General features: G+C 60.3%; 2 protein-coding genes across 12 annotated transcripts in view; one reads left to right on the forward strand and one right to left on the reverse strand.

Moving 5' to 3' along the window:
• Positions 1-8834, reverse strand: part of MAPT (microtubule associated protein tau) — a 40902-nt gene extending 32068 nt beyond the window's left edge. For 8 of the 10 annotated variants that reach the window (XR_011735534.1, XM_065856143.2, XM_065856140.2 and 5 more), the window contains exon 1: positions 8690-8834. The gene's annotated coding sequence lies outside the window, so the exon portion shown is untranslated. The remainder of the gene's footprint in view (positions 1-8689) is intronic. The other 2 variants (XM_065856148.2, XM_065856149.2) reach the window with 1 other exon arrangement.
• Positions 8835-11946: 3112 nt separating this feature from the next.
• Positions 11947-17514, forward strand: SLC25A39 (solute carrier family 25 member 39). Of its 2 annotated transcripts, XM_065856166.2 has the most exons (11): positions 11947-12094; positions 13499-13607; positions 13683-13742; positions 15090-15199; positions 15325-15392; positions 15526-15650; positions 15814-15987; positions 16127-16236; positions 16372-16453; positions 16543-16623; positions 16705-17514. In XM_065856166.2, the coding sequence occupies exons 2-11, from the start codon at positions 13511-13513 to the stop codon at positions 16821-16823; spliced, it is 1026 nt and encodes a 341-aa protein (XP_065712238.1). In that variant the 5' UTR covers positions 11947-12094; positions 13499-13510; the 3' UTR covers positions 16824-17514. The 2 variants fall into 2 exon arrangements, with proteins under 2 accessions (XP_065712238.1, XP_071674143.1); XM_071818042.1 differs by lacking the exon at positions 16372-16453.
• The last annotated feature ends 180 nt before the right edge of the window (positions 17515-17694 follow it).

The following is a 17694-nucleotide window of genomic DNA, read 5'->3' on the forward strand; positions in this document are numbered from 1 at the left end:
CTACCCCTTCTTGCCTTTCTCCTTCACTTTTTGTCTGGCTCATCTGACCAAGTCAAACCCGCTGTTCGCACCGCTACAGCAGCTTTCTCTGGGCTGCGCAGGGAGGTGTCAGCACTCCGGATCACCCCTCTCACTCCACACTCTGATGCAAAGACCGGGCCTCCGCTAAGTCCACCAACTCTAGCTAGATTAAAGCTCTGATCAGAGGGGCTTACACGGCAGCAAAAAAGGAAGCAACAGTAGTTTTAAAGCTTGCCCTGTCTGTTCAGCAGGCTCTTCCTGAATAGAAGGAAGAGAAGCCGCTTTAGCAGGGATTTACTAGACTACCTTCGGATTTCTTCCCAGCCCCCTGCTAGAGCATCTTGCAATCAGTGCATTTCACAGAGCCACGAGATGGTCTACGGGTGGATAAACTCTCCCTCCCCAAAACGCTGCTTGCTTGGGAAGCCTTTAAGCAGTTGAACGTGTAGAGCAGATCAAAGAGAAGGCAGGAGATCTTATTTACCAGCTAATTCTCTTTGGCTCTTCCCATCCCAGGCTCAGCTCAACCCGCTGGAAATCAGAGCATCTTCCCTGCTGCTGCAGGATTTAAGGCGGGCTCACTGGCACTGAGGATTGTACCAGCCATTATTCACTTAACAGAAAATGGAGGAAGTCTAGTATTTCCTCTGTGCTGCCTTTCGAAGGCTGCGCTGCGTGCCGAGGTGCGGCTGAGCTGCTTTGCTGGCACCCCCGGTCTGTCCCCACCACAAAGGACAGAGCAGGGAAAGAAGCACGAGACAACATGTTCTTAGCATGTTACCTCCAGCAATAGCAGAAAAGTGATGGCAACGTGCGCCTGGATGGGGAGAGGAGAAAGAAGAAAGAAGAGTTGCTAAAAATGCCGCTGGAGTCTGATTAATTAAGACAGCCGATGGCGCGACAGCATTCTGTCACAGCAAAAACCTCCTTCACCGGGGCTGGCAAATCGCACGAGGAGGAAGAAACTGCTTTCCTGAGAGACTGCATTGCCTGAGAACCAACAGACAGACAGACAGACAGACGCCCATCCCCCGAGCGACAGCTGCCGCGCTCCTGTCGCTCCCGCCGAGCCGCCACGGCGGACGCTCCCGTGGAACCGCCACGGAGGACGCTCCCGTGGAACCGCCACCGAGGACGCTCCCACCAAGCCGCCACGGCGGACGCTCCCGTGGAACCGCCACGGCGGACGCTCCCGTGGAACCGCCACGGCGGACGCTCCCACCAAGCCGCCACGGCGGACGCTCCCGTGGAACCGCCACCGAGGACGCTCCCGTGGAACCGCCATGGCGGACGCTCCCGTGGAACCGCCACGGAGGACGCTCCCACGCACACAGTGGTGGAAGGGCCTGGCAGGGCTCATCTGGTCTGTGGACACTTCCAGCCCACCCCAAGCAGGACTGTTAGTGTGGGCAGCAGTTTCTCATGGTTACCACCATTTTCTTCACTAATATGAGGTCAGAAACAACCCCACAGGACTTATTTAATGCTCTGGTGGGTCCTCTCCCCCAGCTTCGCAGCACCAGCACAGCCCCCACCCATCCCCACCCAGCTGCCCCCCAGGCCTTGCCTCTGGCTTGAAAAAGACACCACAGAGACACCAGGTAGGTGTTCATTGCTTGCTTTGATCTCAGCTGCTTCTCCTCCTTTGATTTCACAGTGCTGACAAGTGCTGAACCCTGACAGAAGTTCTGTGAACATTCAATGCTGCCACAATAACGAAGATATTAAATATAAAAGACTCTCCATGCCATAGCTCTAGCCTGCAAATGTGAGTGATCCTCATCAGGGTGGATGAGACAGAACCAGCAAGTGCTGTGGACATTAATGTTGCAGGAGACTTTCTCAGGGCAAAGAAAACACTCAAGGTATATTCTCAGATTGGGCTTTCATTTCTTAAGTTATTTTGAGCTGTTTCAACACATGGATAGAAACTAAAATGATGACAACAGCACCATCTGCTCCAGCTACTGCAACGGCTGGCATCACTCCTGCAGCGGCAGAAAGCCTGTCCTAGGGAAGAAGCCGCGGTAGGGGAGTTTCTTAGGGAGCACTATTTCACCTTTACAGGCTCCAGCCCTGCAGACCTCCCGGCTGCAAAGGCTGCTGGTGCAGAAGTGGTGTCCAGCGTGCTGGGGCACAGGCTTCCGCTGCTGCCCCGGGGGACGGGAGGGAACGGGCAGGACCCCCACGGCCGAGCAGCCCCGGGGGACAGGAGGGAACGGGCAGGACCCCCACGGCCGAGCAGCCCCGAGGGACAGGAGGGAACGGGCAGGACCCCCACGGCCGAGCAGCCCCGGGGGACAGGAGGGAACGGGCAGGACCCCCACGGCCGAGCAGCCCCGGGGGACAGGAGGGAACGGGCAGGACCCCCACGGCCGAGCAGCCCCGGGGGACAGGAGGGAACGGGCAGGACCCCCACGGCCGAGCAGCCCCGGGGGACAGGAGGGAACGGGCAGGACCCCCACGGCCGAGCAGCCCCGGGGGACAGGAGGGAACGGGCAGGACCCCCACGGCCGAGCAGCCCCGGGGGACAGGAGGGAACGGGCAGGACCCCCACGGCCGAGCAGCAGCACCCGGCGGTGTCAAGGCCCCGGGTGAGCGCCTGACACGCACAGAACAGGCATCACCCAAAACCACACAGCTCCGCACAGTAACAAACCATCACCGCTCTGCCCACAGCGCTTATCCACCGAGACATTACTTTTAGCCACTTGATACCCGCATTGGGCACAAAATACCCTCTGGCTCCACGGTGTCCGGTTCCAGCACCCCAGAGATGACTGGCGGCACTGGAACACTGCAGGACGCCGTATCGGGACGGTCTCTAAATACAGGGGAAGGAAGGAGTCGTGTTTCTGACACACTGGTTTCTTACCTCGGAAAGAAACAAACGTCATAGCCCACGAGCTTTCGGGGCTTTTGCAGGACTTACCCTGACCCTGGCAGTCACTATGCAACCAGACAGGCCTCAGAGAAGGCGACAGCAGCTTCTGTCTCGCTTTTCTGCATTATTTTTGCTTTTCATTACTAAGAGACACTTCAGATGAGGCCTAAAGTCAGCTTGTGTTTCCTCAATGTCTTTTATTTTTACAGCCAAAGACACAAATAATAGGGCATTCATCAAGCATTTCTGCTGCACTTCCATCTCCTTTGTCATCTTATTGCATAACAGCAGAAAAAAGCTGTTCCCTCTAAAATGTTCACAACAGTATTTATTAAAAACTAAAAGCAGCATGTTTTTACTAAATCTGCAGCAGTAAGAAGATAAATGCAGGAAAAAAATCCCCATCTGGAGGTTCTCAAGAAAACCCCACATCATCAGGAGAACACGGCCGGGATGAGCGCAGGGCGCACGGAGCAGGGCCGGGATGGGTGCGCAAGGAGCGGGGCCGGGACGGGCGCAGGGAGCGGGGCCGGGATGGGCGCAGGGAGCGGGGCCGGGACGGGCGCACGGCACACAGAGTGGGGGTGGGACGGGCGCAGGGAGCGGGGCTGGGACGGGCACATGGTGCACGGAGCGGGGCTGGGACGGGCGCAGGGATCGGGGCTGGGACGGGTCCGCCGCCGACGTCCAGCCCGTGGGCCTCTTGCTTCTGAATCAATGAAAACCCAACAGGAGCGGCATTTTACCTTTATTTTTCATAACAAGGGAGCACGGTTTGAACCATGCTGAGGCACGAGACAACCATTTTCAAGTGAGCAAGGATGAACAACAAATAGAAACGTTACGCACAAAACGCATCCCTACCGCGCGCTGGGATGCCTCTCCCCAGCCGGCCGTCCCCCGGTTTGGGCCACTCGGGATCACGACCGGGGGAATCGGTCTGGCCTCGACTCCAGTTTCACGTCTGTGAGCAGATTTGCAGCACAGGCGGGTGCGGGCAGCGCGAGCAGCGACGCTGCACGGGAAACCCCGCTGACAAACTCAGCCCAAGAGCTCTAAAACCATTATTTCTCCTCCCAGCCCAAAGGGTAAAGGAGGAGTAAGTTTAAAAACTGGAATCCATCTGCATTTCATCCTCTACAGGAATCAGCTGGAAGCCCAGCTGGTGCCCATCTCCCTTCCCACAGGGATGAAGAGTGGAAATGGTCTGAATTCCAGGCTGCCCCAAGTCCAGGAATTCAGGCTCAATCTTCTGCAGTACATTTGTTAAAAATAAATGAGGTGCAATCAGTCTCCTCAGGGATTTTATCCCCTTTCAGCTCTAAATGCAGCTCTGCTGTCACACGTATGATATGTGTAACAGGACAGCCTGGTTCAGAGCCTTACTTCTTGCTTAAAATAATATTGCTCCTGGTCTCGGGTTACGAGGATCCATTCATGTTCGGTAAGGTCACAGCCTCTCTCTAAATCACTAATACAAAAGCTGAACAAACAGGGCTGCCGGTATTTCAGCAGCGCTGCTTTTTATTGCCGTGCATGAGTGACGGTACCTGAGGCCACACCGAGCGCCACGGCTGCCACCGCTCCCAGTGCACGGCGCAGCCCCCAGGGTCCCCCCCTTTGTCACAGCACAGGCCCAATGCCCTCATTTTAGCCCCATCCTTTCTGAATCCGCTCTCTCACTGATGGGCAGTGGCAACAAGCACAACACCACAGCCTGAGCCGTAGATCTTCAGCTGGACCTTCACTGCTCTCCTTCTTGTACCCAGCAGCACCATTTATTACTTCTGCTTGCATATGCCTGCCAGGCTCTCCATTACTGCACCAGAAGATGCCACGGGAAAGGCATGCAGTTTTCTGCCCAATTTGGAGATGTCTGTTGTTAAAAGCTACTTCTACAAACCCCTCCAGCCAGCTCCAGAGCCGTATCTGTCGTGCTGATGAGGCAGCAGGTAAAACCACATATAAAGCAGTAACTTCAGAGGGCAGAATTTGCCTGCCCTTGAAGTCAAAGTAAGTGGGAGCTGAAAATGAACCACAAAAGGCAATTCTGCCTTTGGAGTAAACCCCAGCTTTGGACTCTAACACCTGATGGGTGACACCACAGGCTACGGGCAGAGAGCACACGAAGCTCCTGTAACACAACCACACAACCCGGCTTCATCATTGGTCTCGCCTTAAACCACAAAGGTAATTCAGGCTCAGCAACTCCTACCCCTTCGCACCCCAGCCTGCAGCGGGAGGGCAGTGAAACACTGAGCACTCTGTACGAGGCGGGTCAGCACCAGGACAGGAACACGAGCCACCTTCACGTCTCTTCGGCTTCCTTCACTTCTGAGCTGGATGTCTTCATGGAACATGGGAAAGACCTCTTCAGATATTTTTGAGCCATCCACAAACAACTTGAGGAATTTCATTCTGCAGCACGTGAGCTGACGCACTGATGAAACCCACCTGAAATTACACCAGGCGCCTCCAGGCAGACTGGAGGGACAGGGCTGACGAGCCCCAGACTGAGCGCCCCGCAGCTCTGGAGCACTCGGCATTCAAACTGACACACGTTATTCAAAATTATCAATACGAGTGGCTTCATCGCCTCTCTTGTGAGGGCTGAAGTCTCACCACGAACAGCAGCACTTAATACAGCCCTTCTTCCTATGGACTTGTACAACCTGTCCCGTAAGACTGCACCTTATCCTGCAATAACCCGTCCGTTCATCCTTCCCCTGCGCCTTCGAGCACCAGCACAGCCTGAGCAGGACGGCCCGGGGACAAACCCGCCCGCCGTTCGAGTTCTGAGGGCGGGCACAGACGGACAGACAGTGTTAGCAGACCTGCTCTGGGAAGAGGGGTCAGGGCAGGTACAGTGGGGAGGCTGAAAGGATGGAAATAATGAGCCCAACTGCAGCGATAATCCTTTTAGCTTAACAGAAGGTATCCCCTGGTGCTCCCTTCCCTTAAGTATTTAAAGACTGAAAACAAGAGCCACACCGCATGTAATGACTGCCTTTGCTAATCGGACTGCTTGGAAGGGAAAGGGAAAAATCAGTGGATCGACTTCTGAGGAGCAAGAAGGGCTCATCAGACTTGCAAAGAAAATCCACTCAAGCCTAAAGGCACAAATACTTCTCCTTCATAGTCCAGCGTAAACTGCATATGCTTTCCACAGGCGCTTTAAAACACAGCCTACAAACGGCAGATTTCAGTGCGAAACAAAACCCCAGCCTGCAGATGGAGAAGATCCATCCTGCTGCAAGCAGAGATCCAGAGATTCATTCAGTCTCTCAGGCAGGGCCGTGTCCGCCTTAGAAACCACAGAGGGGTGACCTCCCCAGACACCACGGCACCCTCGGGTGCCTCGCGGTCACCTCAGATGGGGCCTTCGCAACGAGCTCACCCGAGAGCTGCGGATCGGCAGCGAGCGGGTCCAGAGCAGGGCTGGACAAACGGGACTTCTTTGGAGAGAAACGGACTCTGCGCTTTAAGACGTCACATTATGACAACCACGTGTCAGACTCCCACTCATTAAACCAGGCAGAGCTGATTCAGTTGAGGTTTCTCACAGGTCAACCTCTGGCCGTCTTGCTGTTCGGGACAACGACAGACCCACAGCCCTGGACACTCACACGCACACTCTAACGGCCCGATAACCTTCTAAACCACAGCTCACCAGGCCTTTCATTTTAAGCTCTATGTGTTCAGACTCAACTGTCCCAAGCAGTCAGGCCTGATGGAGGATGGAGACACAGGTGACCAACCTCTGGGACAGGCATCATGTTCCCCCAGGGCACAGGAAACAACCCCATCTGTATCCTAATTGGAAAAATCTGAACAGAAGCCTCCATTTCCAGGGCATTCAGCAGCACGAGGCTCCTCTGCTAACACTGGAGGGTGGCACAGGGACGCGTGTCACAGCCACACACCTCCTTCCAAACACCGCTATTCCAGCTAAAGCAAGAATATGTGAGACTTTCATCAGGGGTGAATTATCTGCCTAGAAAACCTTCATGCACTTCATGCACCTTGTCTTCTCCTTAGCTGCACATCTTGGGGTAAAAAACAAGCATTTTGCACATCAAGAGGGAACAAAGTGTAACTGGGTTAAGCTATTTCTCATTTCTAGAAAGGATGAGATTTTAATTTTCCTTCTCTCAGGAGCAGCCTGTAAATGCCAAACTGAGACTTGTTTTGATTGACCACCTTGAGAAAAAAAAATGCAGAAAAATTGAACTGCACCAGGAAAACCATTAGAGACTCCAAACCTGAGGTACTGGCAGCGAAGGCAAAACCCTTCACCACTGCCCAACAGAGCACACTAACGATTCTCGGCTGTGAATTCTGTTCCACCGGTTCAGCCACGCGTCAGGCGCGTGCCGGATCCACGCGGAGGAGCGCAGGGCAGCCCGGAGCACGCTGCACGCAGACTGCTGAGGGCACCGCTCGGCTCCTGCAGCCGCTCGGTCCAGCAAGCCCAGCCTCTCGCTGCAAACGAAGCTGCGCCTCGCATGGCGGTACCACCAGCAAATGGAAGGAGAAACTCCCTTTAAAACGACGGCAGCTACTCTCCGCGAGCAAACAACAGGGTTGCATTTCTAGGTGTTAAAGCATACAGACAACAAAAAATCTTCCCTAACCGAATCCTCCCTTGTGCTAAAACGGCAGAGAAGGATGCGGGTAGAAACCTCCATCCCTCACCTGCAGCTGTTCTTACTCCTTAAGGGTTTGTTTGCTCCAAGGCAGGAGGGCAGGTGTGCCACACAGCGCACCTGGAAAACCTCCCTTTGCACATCTGCGAAGTCAGACCTAAAGAAATCCGCTGCAGTTAAAGGAAAAAAGGCAAACCCCAGCAAGGGGGCAAGCCCCACGCCCTGCCTGGGTGATTTTTGGACAAGAAAGAACAGGCAACACGGGAAGAGGAAAACGAAAGGGACAAGAGGGCAATTCAGCAGGAGACGGGGACAGCGAGAGGAGCGAGCCACGTCCAGGGGCCGCTGGGACCACCAGTCCCACCCAGCAGCACCAGCCCAGCGCCAAACGCAGGGGGCTCAGCACCAGCAGCCCCAGCCCAGCGGGAAACACCCGTGGAACACGAACCCACCTCGAGCGACCGCGCTGTTCACGTGAAACACGAATCCCTGGACGGGCAGCTGGGGATGCAACAAAGCAACTCCGGGGCACCGTGACCTCGGCAGCAATTCCCACCCCGCGAAATTTTGGGCTTGGCGTGGGCTGCTCCGTTTCCCAAACGGCCTTTTTCTCGTGGCTTTCTACCACCGGCAAATCCCCCTGCCCTACCCCGGCCGCCGCCCCCTCCCCGCGCGGCTGCAGAAGATGGCACCGCGCGGCGAGGCGCTGCCCGCCTCCTGCCGCAGCCCCGCCGGCACTGCCCCGGCCCCACCTGCCGCGGGAAACGGGGCAGAAAGACGGCGAAAAGGGGCGAAGAGGGGCGAGAGGACAGAAAAGAACAAAAAGAAAAGAAAAAAATAAACGAAAAAAGAGAACGGCGCCCTCCCCCCGCGCCGCGCCCGCACCTGCAGCCGGCAGCGCTGCCGCAGGGGCCGCCCCTCCCGCTGCTGCAGCGGTCCCGGGCAAACCGGCACCGGGCTGACAGGACCCTCCGCGGCGATTTTGGGGCTGAAATGGTTGCGTTTGGGTCTGGTTGTGGCGGGGTTTTTTTCTCCCCCCGTTTCACGCTTTCGGCGGGGGACAGCGGAACGCAACGGCGGCAGCCCGGGGAGCGGGGCCCGGCCGCGCAGCCCCCCCACACCCCCGCCGAGCCCCTACCTGCCGAGCAGCGGGTCCGCACCGGAGCCGGGCGGCGACTGACAGCGCGCGGGCGGGGCGGCCCGGGGGCGGGGCGCGGGGCGCGCGCGAGCTCCGGAACCTTCGCCGAGCCGGGGGGGCGCGCGGCGGCAGCGCGCATGCGCCACACAGCCCGGACCCCCCCCCACCCCCGCGGTCTCCCCGGCCGGGGCTGGCGCATGCGCCGTGCGCAGCGCGGCGGGAGGGCGGGGCCGCCGCGGCCTTTTGTCTGCGGGAAGCAGGCGGGCGCGGCCCCGCCCGGCAGGGGGCGCTCGCGGGCGGCCCCGGAGACGCCGGTTCGAGCCCGGCGGGAGGGGCCGCGGGGTCCGGTGTCCTGCGCCCTGCGCCCCCGCCCTGCCGGTGACAGCCCAGGTGATGGGAAACACCGCCTCCCCCAGCCCTGCCTCCCTTTGTGTGCACAGGCTCCGTCTGGCCAGGCGTCCCGCGCAGACCCCTGCTGCAGGGCCGCCTTCACCGCCAAGGCTCCGCTGTGCTGGCAGCCGCTGCCCCCGGCACGGACGGCGGAGATCACAGAATCGCAGAATGTTCGGGATTGGAAGGGACCTCAAAAGATCATCTACTCCAGTCCCCCCGAAGAAAACACTAACGGCTCACTAGCTGCTGGCAGCATCCCCTTCCCCTTCCTCACCGCCCTGACGAGCAGCACATGCAGCCATCCAGGCTTAACGTCACGGACACACAGACGAGGGGCAGGCAGCTCTGCCCCAGGGCCCGCAGCCATCACCCACACACCTGTGCAACACACAGGCGCCAGGATCCCGCAGCACACACGGAGGAACAGCGATGGGCAGCTCAATTTAGCACCTGATTCAGCAGACACCTGTGGGAAGGAGTCAACAGGCGACACGTCAATCACCCCACAGGGGTGTAAAGGAGCATTTGGAGTTCCCTCAGCACCCACGCAGAACCCACAACCTGCAGTGATACTGAGATGTGACAGGCGCTGCCGGAACAGCCCCAGCCCAGGTGGCGCGTGCTCCGAGTCCCAGCGCAACCAGCAGATCCCACCCTGGCCAGGAGGAGCTGCAGAAAAGCACTGCATGCAGATTCCTGACCTGCACCAGCCGCAGGCTGAAGCTGATGTAAACGTTAATTACTGCACAGAGCTCTTCTGGCCACTTCTTCATAGCGTGGGTTTGTTTATAGGAAAAACGATCTGTGAATCTATCCTACCATTCTAACTCAGCCTGGGCTCTTTCTTCCCTTCCATTATTTTCAGCCCATACTGCTGCTAGGTGGAAACAAGACACTATTTTTAACAGCAAATTATAAGGAAGACCTTTAGCAAGAAAAGCATTAAGCCTTTCTCTTCCATACCCATTTCCTCATCCATAAGACTTTCCTCACAGATGAGTTTCGCAACTTATTTCACAATTGTATCAAGATCTTCCCTGGCAGGTGCTACTGAAGGCAGGACACAGTTTCTCAGGTCTCGCTTGCAGTGGGAATTGACCTGCACAGCTCCAACTGTTACAAATTCTGGGTTATAGTGGTTTTAAGTCTGATGCCCCCAGGGCCTTGTCTGACCACAAGCTGCTTCATTTCAGTCACTTAATTCAGATTAAGAGTAGCTTTAGCAAAATGACAGTGATCCTGACTGAAATAAATACTCATATTCTGCACTAGCTTAATTCCATTACAGTAGTACTGAGATCCCTTTTGCAAGCTGGCCTTAAAAGTTCACCTAAAACAAGGAAATGGGCTAATCGCTTCCAAAGTGGTTTGCAGCAAGGAGACAGGGTCGATTAGTCTGCACGGGTTCCAGATGCTACTGTATGCTGATAGACCGCAGGATGATCCCCATCCAAGGAAGCCCCGGGCAGACACAGCCCCAGACCTGCTTTCCACAGCCCTAATGCGGACATGGCACCGCACCAGGTCAACAGCTGGGTTCTGCGAGCTCGCCGTGCTCTGGATGCTCTTGGTGCAGACGGCAGCGGGCGCGGGGCGTTACACCAGCAGCCTGCCCAGCGCGCCGTGCCGGACAGCAGGCGCCAGCCCGGGCTGAACGAGGCTCCCGCAAACCTCCCGCAGCAGCTCTGACTTGGGGTGTGACTTTGCAGCTCGGGAGGGGATTAGAGCTCAGTGGGCTCCGTTCCTCATGAGCTGAAACCAAATGCACATATTTGCAACTCAGACGCAGTTCTCTCCAACTGAAGTCCACTTACATTTCATTTTCACAGCCAATTGAAGCACATTACACCCCTCTAACCCCCACCGAGCCAGCGGGACTGCACAGCCTAAGGCAGAGACAGGAGCGCAGCCGGTGCGGGACGGCAGCAAGCAGCCTGTGACTCAGCAGAAGGAGACAGCCAGGTCCTCCCGTTCCAGCAGCACTGCGCACGGGAACACCAGATACGCCGTTTTCCCTCTGACCCCACGGAGGGACCTGACAAACTGAGACTGGGGCGCTTGCACCAGCTCCTACACCTCCCTCTTGCCCCCACCCCACCTGGAAAAAAGTCATTCCTTCTTGCCAGCTGAGCGGTGTGGAGGGCACATGGACACCTGCGAACAGGAGATAACGCTCAATAGCCCTACGGGTATATGTATTTTTTTTAATGAATCGTTATTCCATTTCTAAATTACCCGCTACAAGAGGGTTTCCAGATCATCTAAACCCTGTATGTCTAAGAGGCAGAGCCGACTCATTAAGGAATTACAGGATGCATTCACATAAGTGACCTTGTGGGAATTATTAGGGTGTAGCAGCACAGTCCGTGGTCCTTGAGCTGCAGACGGGGCAAGCGCCGAGTCCTGCTCGGAAGGCACAGGACCGTGTTCTGCAGTACCAGTACCAGGCTGTGCGGTGAAGTTACCGCACGCACACGGAGGCACCGGGACCCTGCAGCACACGGCAGCGGGAGCACCGCGGAGCTCCGGCCCCGCTCTGGTGCGCGGTTCAGAGGGGCTCCGAGAGCCACCTGCTGTCCCCACCTCACACTGCAGCAGCGCGGACACGGCGCGCTTGAAGCGTCCCCCTAAATTAAAGCGCCCGCAGAAATAACGCCAGCTCAGAGCGCTCAGTCCTGGGCACGGCAAACCTCGGGATCTCCACAGGAAACACAGGCGTCTCCCGTACAGCACCAGAGAGCGCGCCCGAGCAGGCGCCCCGAGCGGCGGGAGCGGCGGGAGCGGCGCGCCCCTCTCGCCGGCCCGCGGAGGAGCGGCCAGCGCGCCTGTGACCGCACCAGCAGGGGGCGCAGGGGCGCGCGGGCCGCAAAGCGCGTGCGCGGGCTGCCGGCGCGGGGCGGAAGTGGCGCGCGGAGCGGCGCGCGGCGCCCATGGGGCTCCTTAAAGGCGCCGCCGCCCGTTCCCGTCCCGGTGCCGGCGGAAGGAAACGCCGCGCGTGGCTGGGATGAGCAGGTGGGCGGGGCCCCTCGGTGAGGGGGCAGCCCGGGGGCCGCGAGCCCCGAGGGGGGTGCAGAGCCCAGGTCGGGGTGCAGACTGGGGGGCTGTTGGGGCAGAGGGAGCCCCTGGGGCAGAGGGAGCCCCTGGGTGCGGATCGGGCACCTCCGGGGGCGGCGGGGAGAAAACGGCAACTTTGCAGCCTCGGGCTGGAGCGGCCCTGCCCGCGGGGTTCCCGCTCGCCCGGGCCCCCGTGCGCGGGAAGGGGCGCTGAGCTCCGGTGCCCGCGCAGCTTCTTGCCCTCACCATTTAACGCGCGTTGGGCTTTCTCCCGGCTCTCTGCGCCGGGTGCCACCGCGCCGCGCCCAGACCCGCGGGGCACCGCGCTGAGCAGGGGGCTCTGCGTTTGGGCTTAGGGGGTTGTTTTTTCCTGGCTGGAGAAGGGGAGCAGCTCCCGGCACAGAAGGGAGCTCTGGCGCGGCCGGGAAGCCCCTGCTGGCGCTCGCTGCCCCTCACGGAACGGGCCGTGAATCGCACGGCCGCGGCCGTTCGGGGGTCGCAGCGCTGTGAGCGAGCGGTTTTCCTCCTGCTTGCGTAAGGGTTTGTGCGGCGGGCCGGGCCGAGGGCAGGACCCGGGGCTGGGGAGCGCCCTGCCCACGGCTTTGCAACCGCCGCGTGTCCCGCAGGAGCGGTGCCGCGGCCCCCGGCCCCGTGGCCGGCACGGCGGGGCCCGGGTGGGACCCTGCCCGCCGGCCTTCCGGAGGGGCTGGGGTCTGCGGGTCCGGGACAGAGCTCTTGGTGCTCGCAGCCCTGGGCGCTCAACCAGTCCGAGGCCGGTAATTAAGAGATTTATGGCTGCCCTGACCTTGCAAAGTTGCTGAGTCAGGTGGTGAAGGGTGTCGCGGCTTTTTTTTCTGCATTCCCTGGCTTTAAAACAAAACGCGGGTTCCCAGAGCCGGGAAGGCCCCCGCCATGGCCCCGTCCCGGTGTGAGGGCTGTCCCGGGGAGCAGCTGGTCCTGAGCTGCCGTGTCAGCCGGGGCTGCGGGGCTGTCGCAGCACCTCTGGGCTCTGGTCTTTACTCCTTCCTGTCCCTTAATTTTCCAAGCGCGGGGAGGAGACGATTCCCCCTCCCTGGGGGAGCCGGGGGGGCTTGCACTGTCCCCGCCTCTCCGGTGAGGCTGGGGGTGTTATCGGGGCTGGGCTGGCCCCAGGAGCAGTCCCTGTCCCCCCCAGAGCACCACGATTACGGAGGGGCCGCGCCTGCCCTGTTCCGAACCGATAGCACAGCCGGAGCTGGACGTGCATCCCGGCGCTGGCGGGGCAGGGGTGCCGGGGGGGCGCCCCGGGACCCATTGCTCATCCCTGGGCAGGGAGCCCCTGAGCACCTCTGTGCTCACGCATCTCCCCACCGTGCCTTGTAGGGGGCCAGCACCATGGCTGAGAAGATGTCACCGAGTCCTGGTGAGGCCATCACGCCGCTGCAGCAGATGTTGGCCTCAGGGACGGGGGCCATCCTCACCTCCCTCTTTGGTGAGGACCGCGGGGATCGGGTGCGCGTGGGGGGCTGGCACGGTGCGATGTGGCTGACAGATTGTGTTGTTCCAGTGACGCCATTGGATGTGGTGAAGATCCGGCTGCAGGCGCAGAGGACCCCGTTCTCTAAAGGTAACGCTGCTCAGGGTTGGGCGGGGGTCTCTGCCCGCCGCCCCGGCCAGCCAGCGTGCAGCACACCGGGATGTCCTGGTTGGCAGAGCTGGTGAAGGGGATTTCTCGGCTCCTGAGTGTGGGCCGTCACGAGGTGGCAGGTTACCACGGGCCTCTCACCCTGACAGGCTTGGGGGCCCCGCCAGGGGAGCCTGGCTGGTTCTTGGCTCCATCCTTCCCGCTGTGCAGCCCTGTGCCGATGCAGCCCAGCTCAGCTCTGACTGCTCACTCTTACCCTTGCTGCTTCGTGTCCATCTCCACGCTGCTTCCTCTGGCTCCCACAGGGCAGGAGAGACCCTGTGGGATCTGTCCCCCCAGCTCCCCCATCCCCGTGGGGACAGTGGGTTGGGTCTGGTGCCGAGAGACTGTTTTGGTGACAGTTGGGACTGCTGGGGCCGTGACTGCAGGGACATCCAGCCCCTTCACCCACAGAGCTCTCCCACTGCCTGGCTTGGAGCTGCAGGATGCACGTGTGCCCCAGCCTGGGAAGGTGGCGCGTGCCCCCGTCGTTGATCAGCACGTCCCCATTGTGTGTTTCAGTGTTGCCAGCACGGTCTGTGCCCTGGGGTGCTCAACAGGCCCCATGTGAGGTTGCCCAGGGGCTCCGGGCAGCTCCAGCTGCCAGTGGCTTCACTTTCCCAAGCCTTGATCCCAGTTTTCCTCCCCGCTGATGACGGCTTGGGCGCCTCCGGCTAGGGGGGCGTCCCACCCCGAAGCGGGGCTGCGATCGCCCCAGCGCCGCGGCTGTTCCTGCAGCCCTGCTATAGGCTGGCCTTGCCGTGTCCTGGCTGTGTCCTTGGCCAAGCGTTCTGCTGAGGTCTGGTGTGCAACAGGCCTGGCTGTCTGCGGTCCCCTGTCCCTGCCCTGTCTTGTCAACCTGTCCTGCCATTGCATCAAGGTCTCCTTGGATCTCTGCTGCCCTGCTTGCTCCCCGCGTCCCTGTGCCCGGTGCGCTGGCCCCATGGAGAGCACAGCGGGGGAACCGTGCTGGCTCCCTGCGATGGCACTGCACTGTGCCGGGGCAGCGGAGCTGACACCAAACCTCTCCTGCTGCTGCTGATGGCTCCTGCAATGTCCCCCTTCCCATGGTGGGGCCGCGTGCCCTCCGCCCACTGGGTCTGGCCACGGTTGGACCCTTGCTGGAGGGTTATCCCTCTCCTGGCCTTGCTCTCCGACTGGCTCCTGCTGGGCTCAGACATTGAGGGTTTGGCTCTCTCCTGCAAGAGGGGATGGTTTGGGGGCTCAGATGGGCTGGGCAGAGAGGAAGGGCCCCTTGTCTGATAGCAATGCTGTTGCCTCCCACCCCAGGGAAGTGTTTCCTCTACTGCAACGGGCTCATGGACCATCTGTATGTCTGCCAGAACGGCAACGGCTGCACCGCCTGGTACAAGGCCCCCACCCGCTTCACCGGCACACTGGTGAGGGTTGCAGGCATGGGCAGGGTGGGCCAGGCCCTCGCTGTCCTTGAGAAGGCATTGGAATTTCTGCTGAAGGGGGTTCTTGCCTCTCTAACCTCTTTCCCTGGTGCTCGCTCTCTCCCCAGGATGCCTTTGTGAAAATCACACGCTATGAGGGTCTCAGGTCTCTGTGGAGCGGCTTGCCCCCCACCCTGTGAGTTTGGACCCTGCCTGGGGGCGGAATCTGGGTACAAACACCTGCCCGGGTGCATGGACATCCTCCCCAAGCCTCCCGCCAGCCCCTGGGGAGGGCACACGTGTCCCTCACCACACCCTCTCCTCGGCAGGGTCATGGCTGTGCCAGCCACTGTCATTTATTTCACCACCTACGACCAGCTCCGGGATTACCTGCGTGCTCGGACAGGGAGCCGGGGACACCACATCCCCTTGCTGGCCGGGGCCCTCGCCAGGTGTGAGTACCCCTCTTCTCTGGGGTCCCCCCATGCCCATCCCGTGTCCTCACAGCGTGCTGGGTCTCTTCGCTGTCAGTGCCCGTGTTCTGCACCTGGCTTTCCTGGCTCCAGAACAGCTGCTGGAGTGCACGGGGCTGATGTGCAATGTCCCCTCGGTTGCAGTGGGTGCTGTGACGGTCATCAGCCCTTTGGAGCTCATCCGCACCAAGATGCAGTCCCGACAGCTCAGCTACCGGGAGCTGGGCGTCTGCATCCAGCTGGCAGTGGCGCAGGACGGCTGGCTCTCCCTCTGGAGAGGCTGGGGACCCACTGTGCTGCGAGATGTCCCCTTCTCGGGTACGGCTGGGGGGTCAGGGTGAGCGGTGGCGCTGGGACATGCCGGGGACGAGCGTGGGGCGAAACAGCCCTGCGCATTGGGAACTTGGTGTGTCCAGGGTGCCCCGCTGTAGCGCTGGTGTTTCTCACCTCCTCCCAGCTCTCTACTGGTTTAACTACGAGCTGGTGAGGGAATGGCTCTGCAGGCAGGCCCGACGGGACGAGGCCACATTCATGATCAGCTTCGCGTCTGGCGCCATCTCTGGAACAGTAAGTTTGGGGCCCTGGGGTCTGCACTGGGCTCGCTCAGCTGCCCCCATGGGAGCAAGGGATGGGGTGGAGGGGCAGAGCCGGCCCTGGGTGCGCGGCGGGGTCCCAGCTCATGGCCCAGCTGCTGCCCCGCAGGTGGCTGCGGTGCTGACGCTGCCCTTCGACGTGGTGAAGACCCAGCGGCAGATCGAGCTGGGGGACGGCGAGGTGCACCCAGGTGAGGGACTGGGCTCCAGGCGGGTGCCTGGGGGGCAGCTGGGTCCCCTGGGCACCCCCAGACCCTCACCCGCTGCCCTCTCCCCACAGTCGCAGCCTCCAAGCCTTCCTCCACCTGGCTGCTTTTGCGGCACATCCGTGCCGAGTCCGGCACCCGGGGGCTGTTTGCAGGTAAGACCGTGCCTCCCATGCTGGGCTGGGGCTCATGGGTGCCCCAGTGTCACCAAGGGGCTAACGGGGTTGTCTTTGCAGGCTTCCTGCCCCGCGTCATTAAGGTGGCACCGGCTTGCGCCATCATGATCAGCACCTACGAATTTGGCAAAACCTTCTTCCAGAAGCTGAACCAGGAGCGGCAGCTGCGAGGGCTGTGAGCCGGGGCTGGGCAGGGCTCGTGCCGCTGGTGCCCTGAGGACGCTGCCGGCCCTGGTCCCAGTGGGGTGTCAGGGGCCAGCGAGCCTGCGTGGCCGTGCAAAGCCCAAGTGCCTTCGTGCTGCCTGTGCAGGGCCAGCCAGCCCTGCTCCCCATCCCCAGCGACACTGGGGACATCTGTGTCTGCTGCTGTGACACTGGGGGGATGTGAAGTCCCCCATGCTCATGCCTTGAGGCTGGACAGATGCTGCTGGATTCATGGACACTCCGGCGAGGATGGGATGCCCTAGGAGCCTCAGCAGAGCTGGAGATGGGAGCTGGGGCTCCGGCAAGGACCAAACCCTCGGGGGCTTCTCATGTGCCTCCCTGGGGCCCCAGCCTCACTTGCCATGTCTGCCCCCCCTCATCATCACACACAGTGTCCCCTTGTGGGCTCTGTGCGGCAAGGGAACGTGTCAGGACCCTCCCCCTGCCTCCAGCCCCCTTGTCTTGTTCAGGGCGTCCCTGGGCTCAGACCTTGCTGCTGCTCTGGGGGGCTGGCAGGCACTGGGACAACAACCCTCTGCCTGTGCCCCATGCCCTCCCTGCGAGGGCATGTCCCAGCACTACCCCCCGTGTGGGTGCTGCCCCAGCTTGCCATGGGACCCCAGGGGGAATTACTCTTATTTTCCTAAATAAAAGAAAATCTTTGTCTCTTGGGGCAAGGATTTCTTTCCCTGCTCCCGCATGCTGGGCTGTGGGAGGCACGCCCCGGGTGACGGGCCTGTCCCTGCTCTGTGGGCACAATGCTGTCATTCCCCTGGGTCCTTGCTGGGTTTTTACTGGGGGTAAAGAGACCCCAGGACCTCCGTGCTCCCCCCCAGCAGCAGCCCA

This window comes from Patagioenas fasciata, chromosome 22, assembly GCF_037038585.1.
Source record: "Patagioenas fasciata isolate bPatFas1 chromosome 22, bPatFas1.hap1, whole genome shotgun sequence".
NCBI lineage: Eukaryota > Metazoa > Chordata > Aves > Columbiformes > Columbidae > Patagioenas > Patagioenas fasciata.

What these genes read in the sequence shown, in the direction of transcription:
- SLC25A39 (XM_065856166.2), top strand. Translation starts at nt 13,511, where the DNA reads ATGGCTGAGAAGATGTCACCGAGTCCTGGTGAGGCCATCACGCCGCTG. An exon ending in CATCCTCACCTCCCTCTTTG is followed by an intron (nt 13,608 to 13,682) that starts GTGAGGACCGCG and finishes GTGTTGTTCCAG; the next exon opens with TGACGCCATTGGATGTGGTG. An exon ending in GGCCGGGGCCCTCGCCAGGT is followed by an intron (nt 15,651 to 15,813) that starts GTGAGTACCCCT and finishes CCTCGGTTGCAG; the next exon opens with TGGGTGCTGTGACGGTCATC.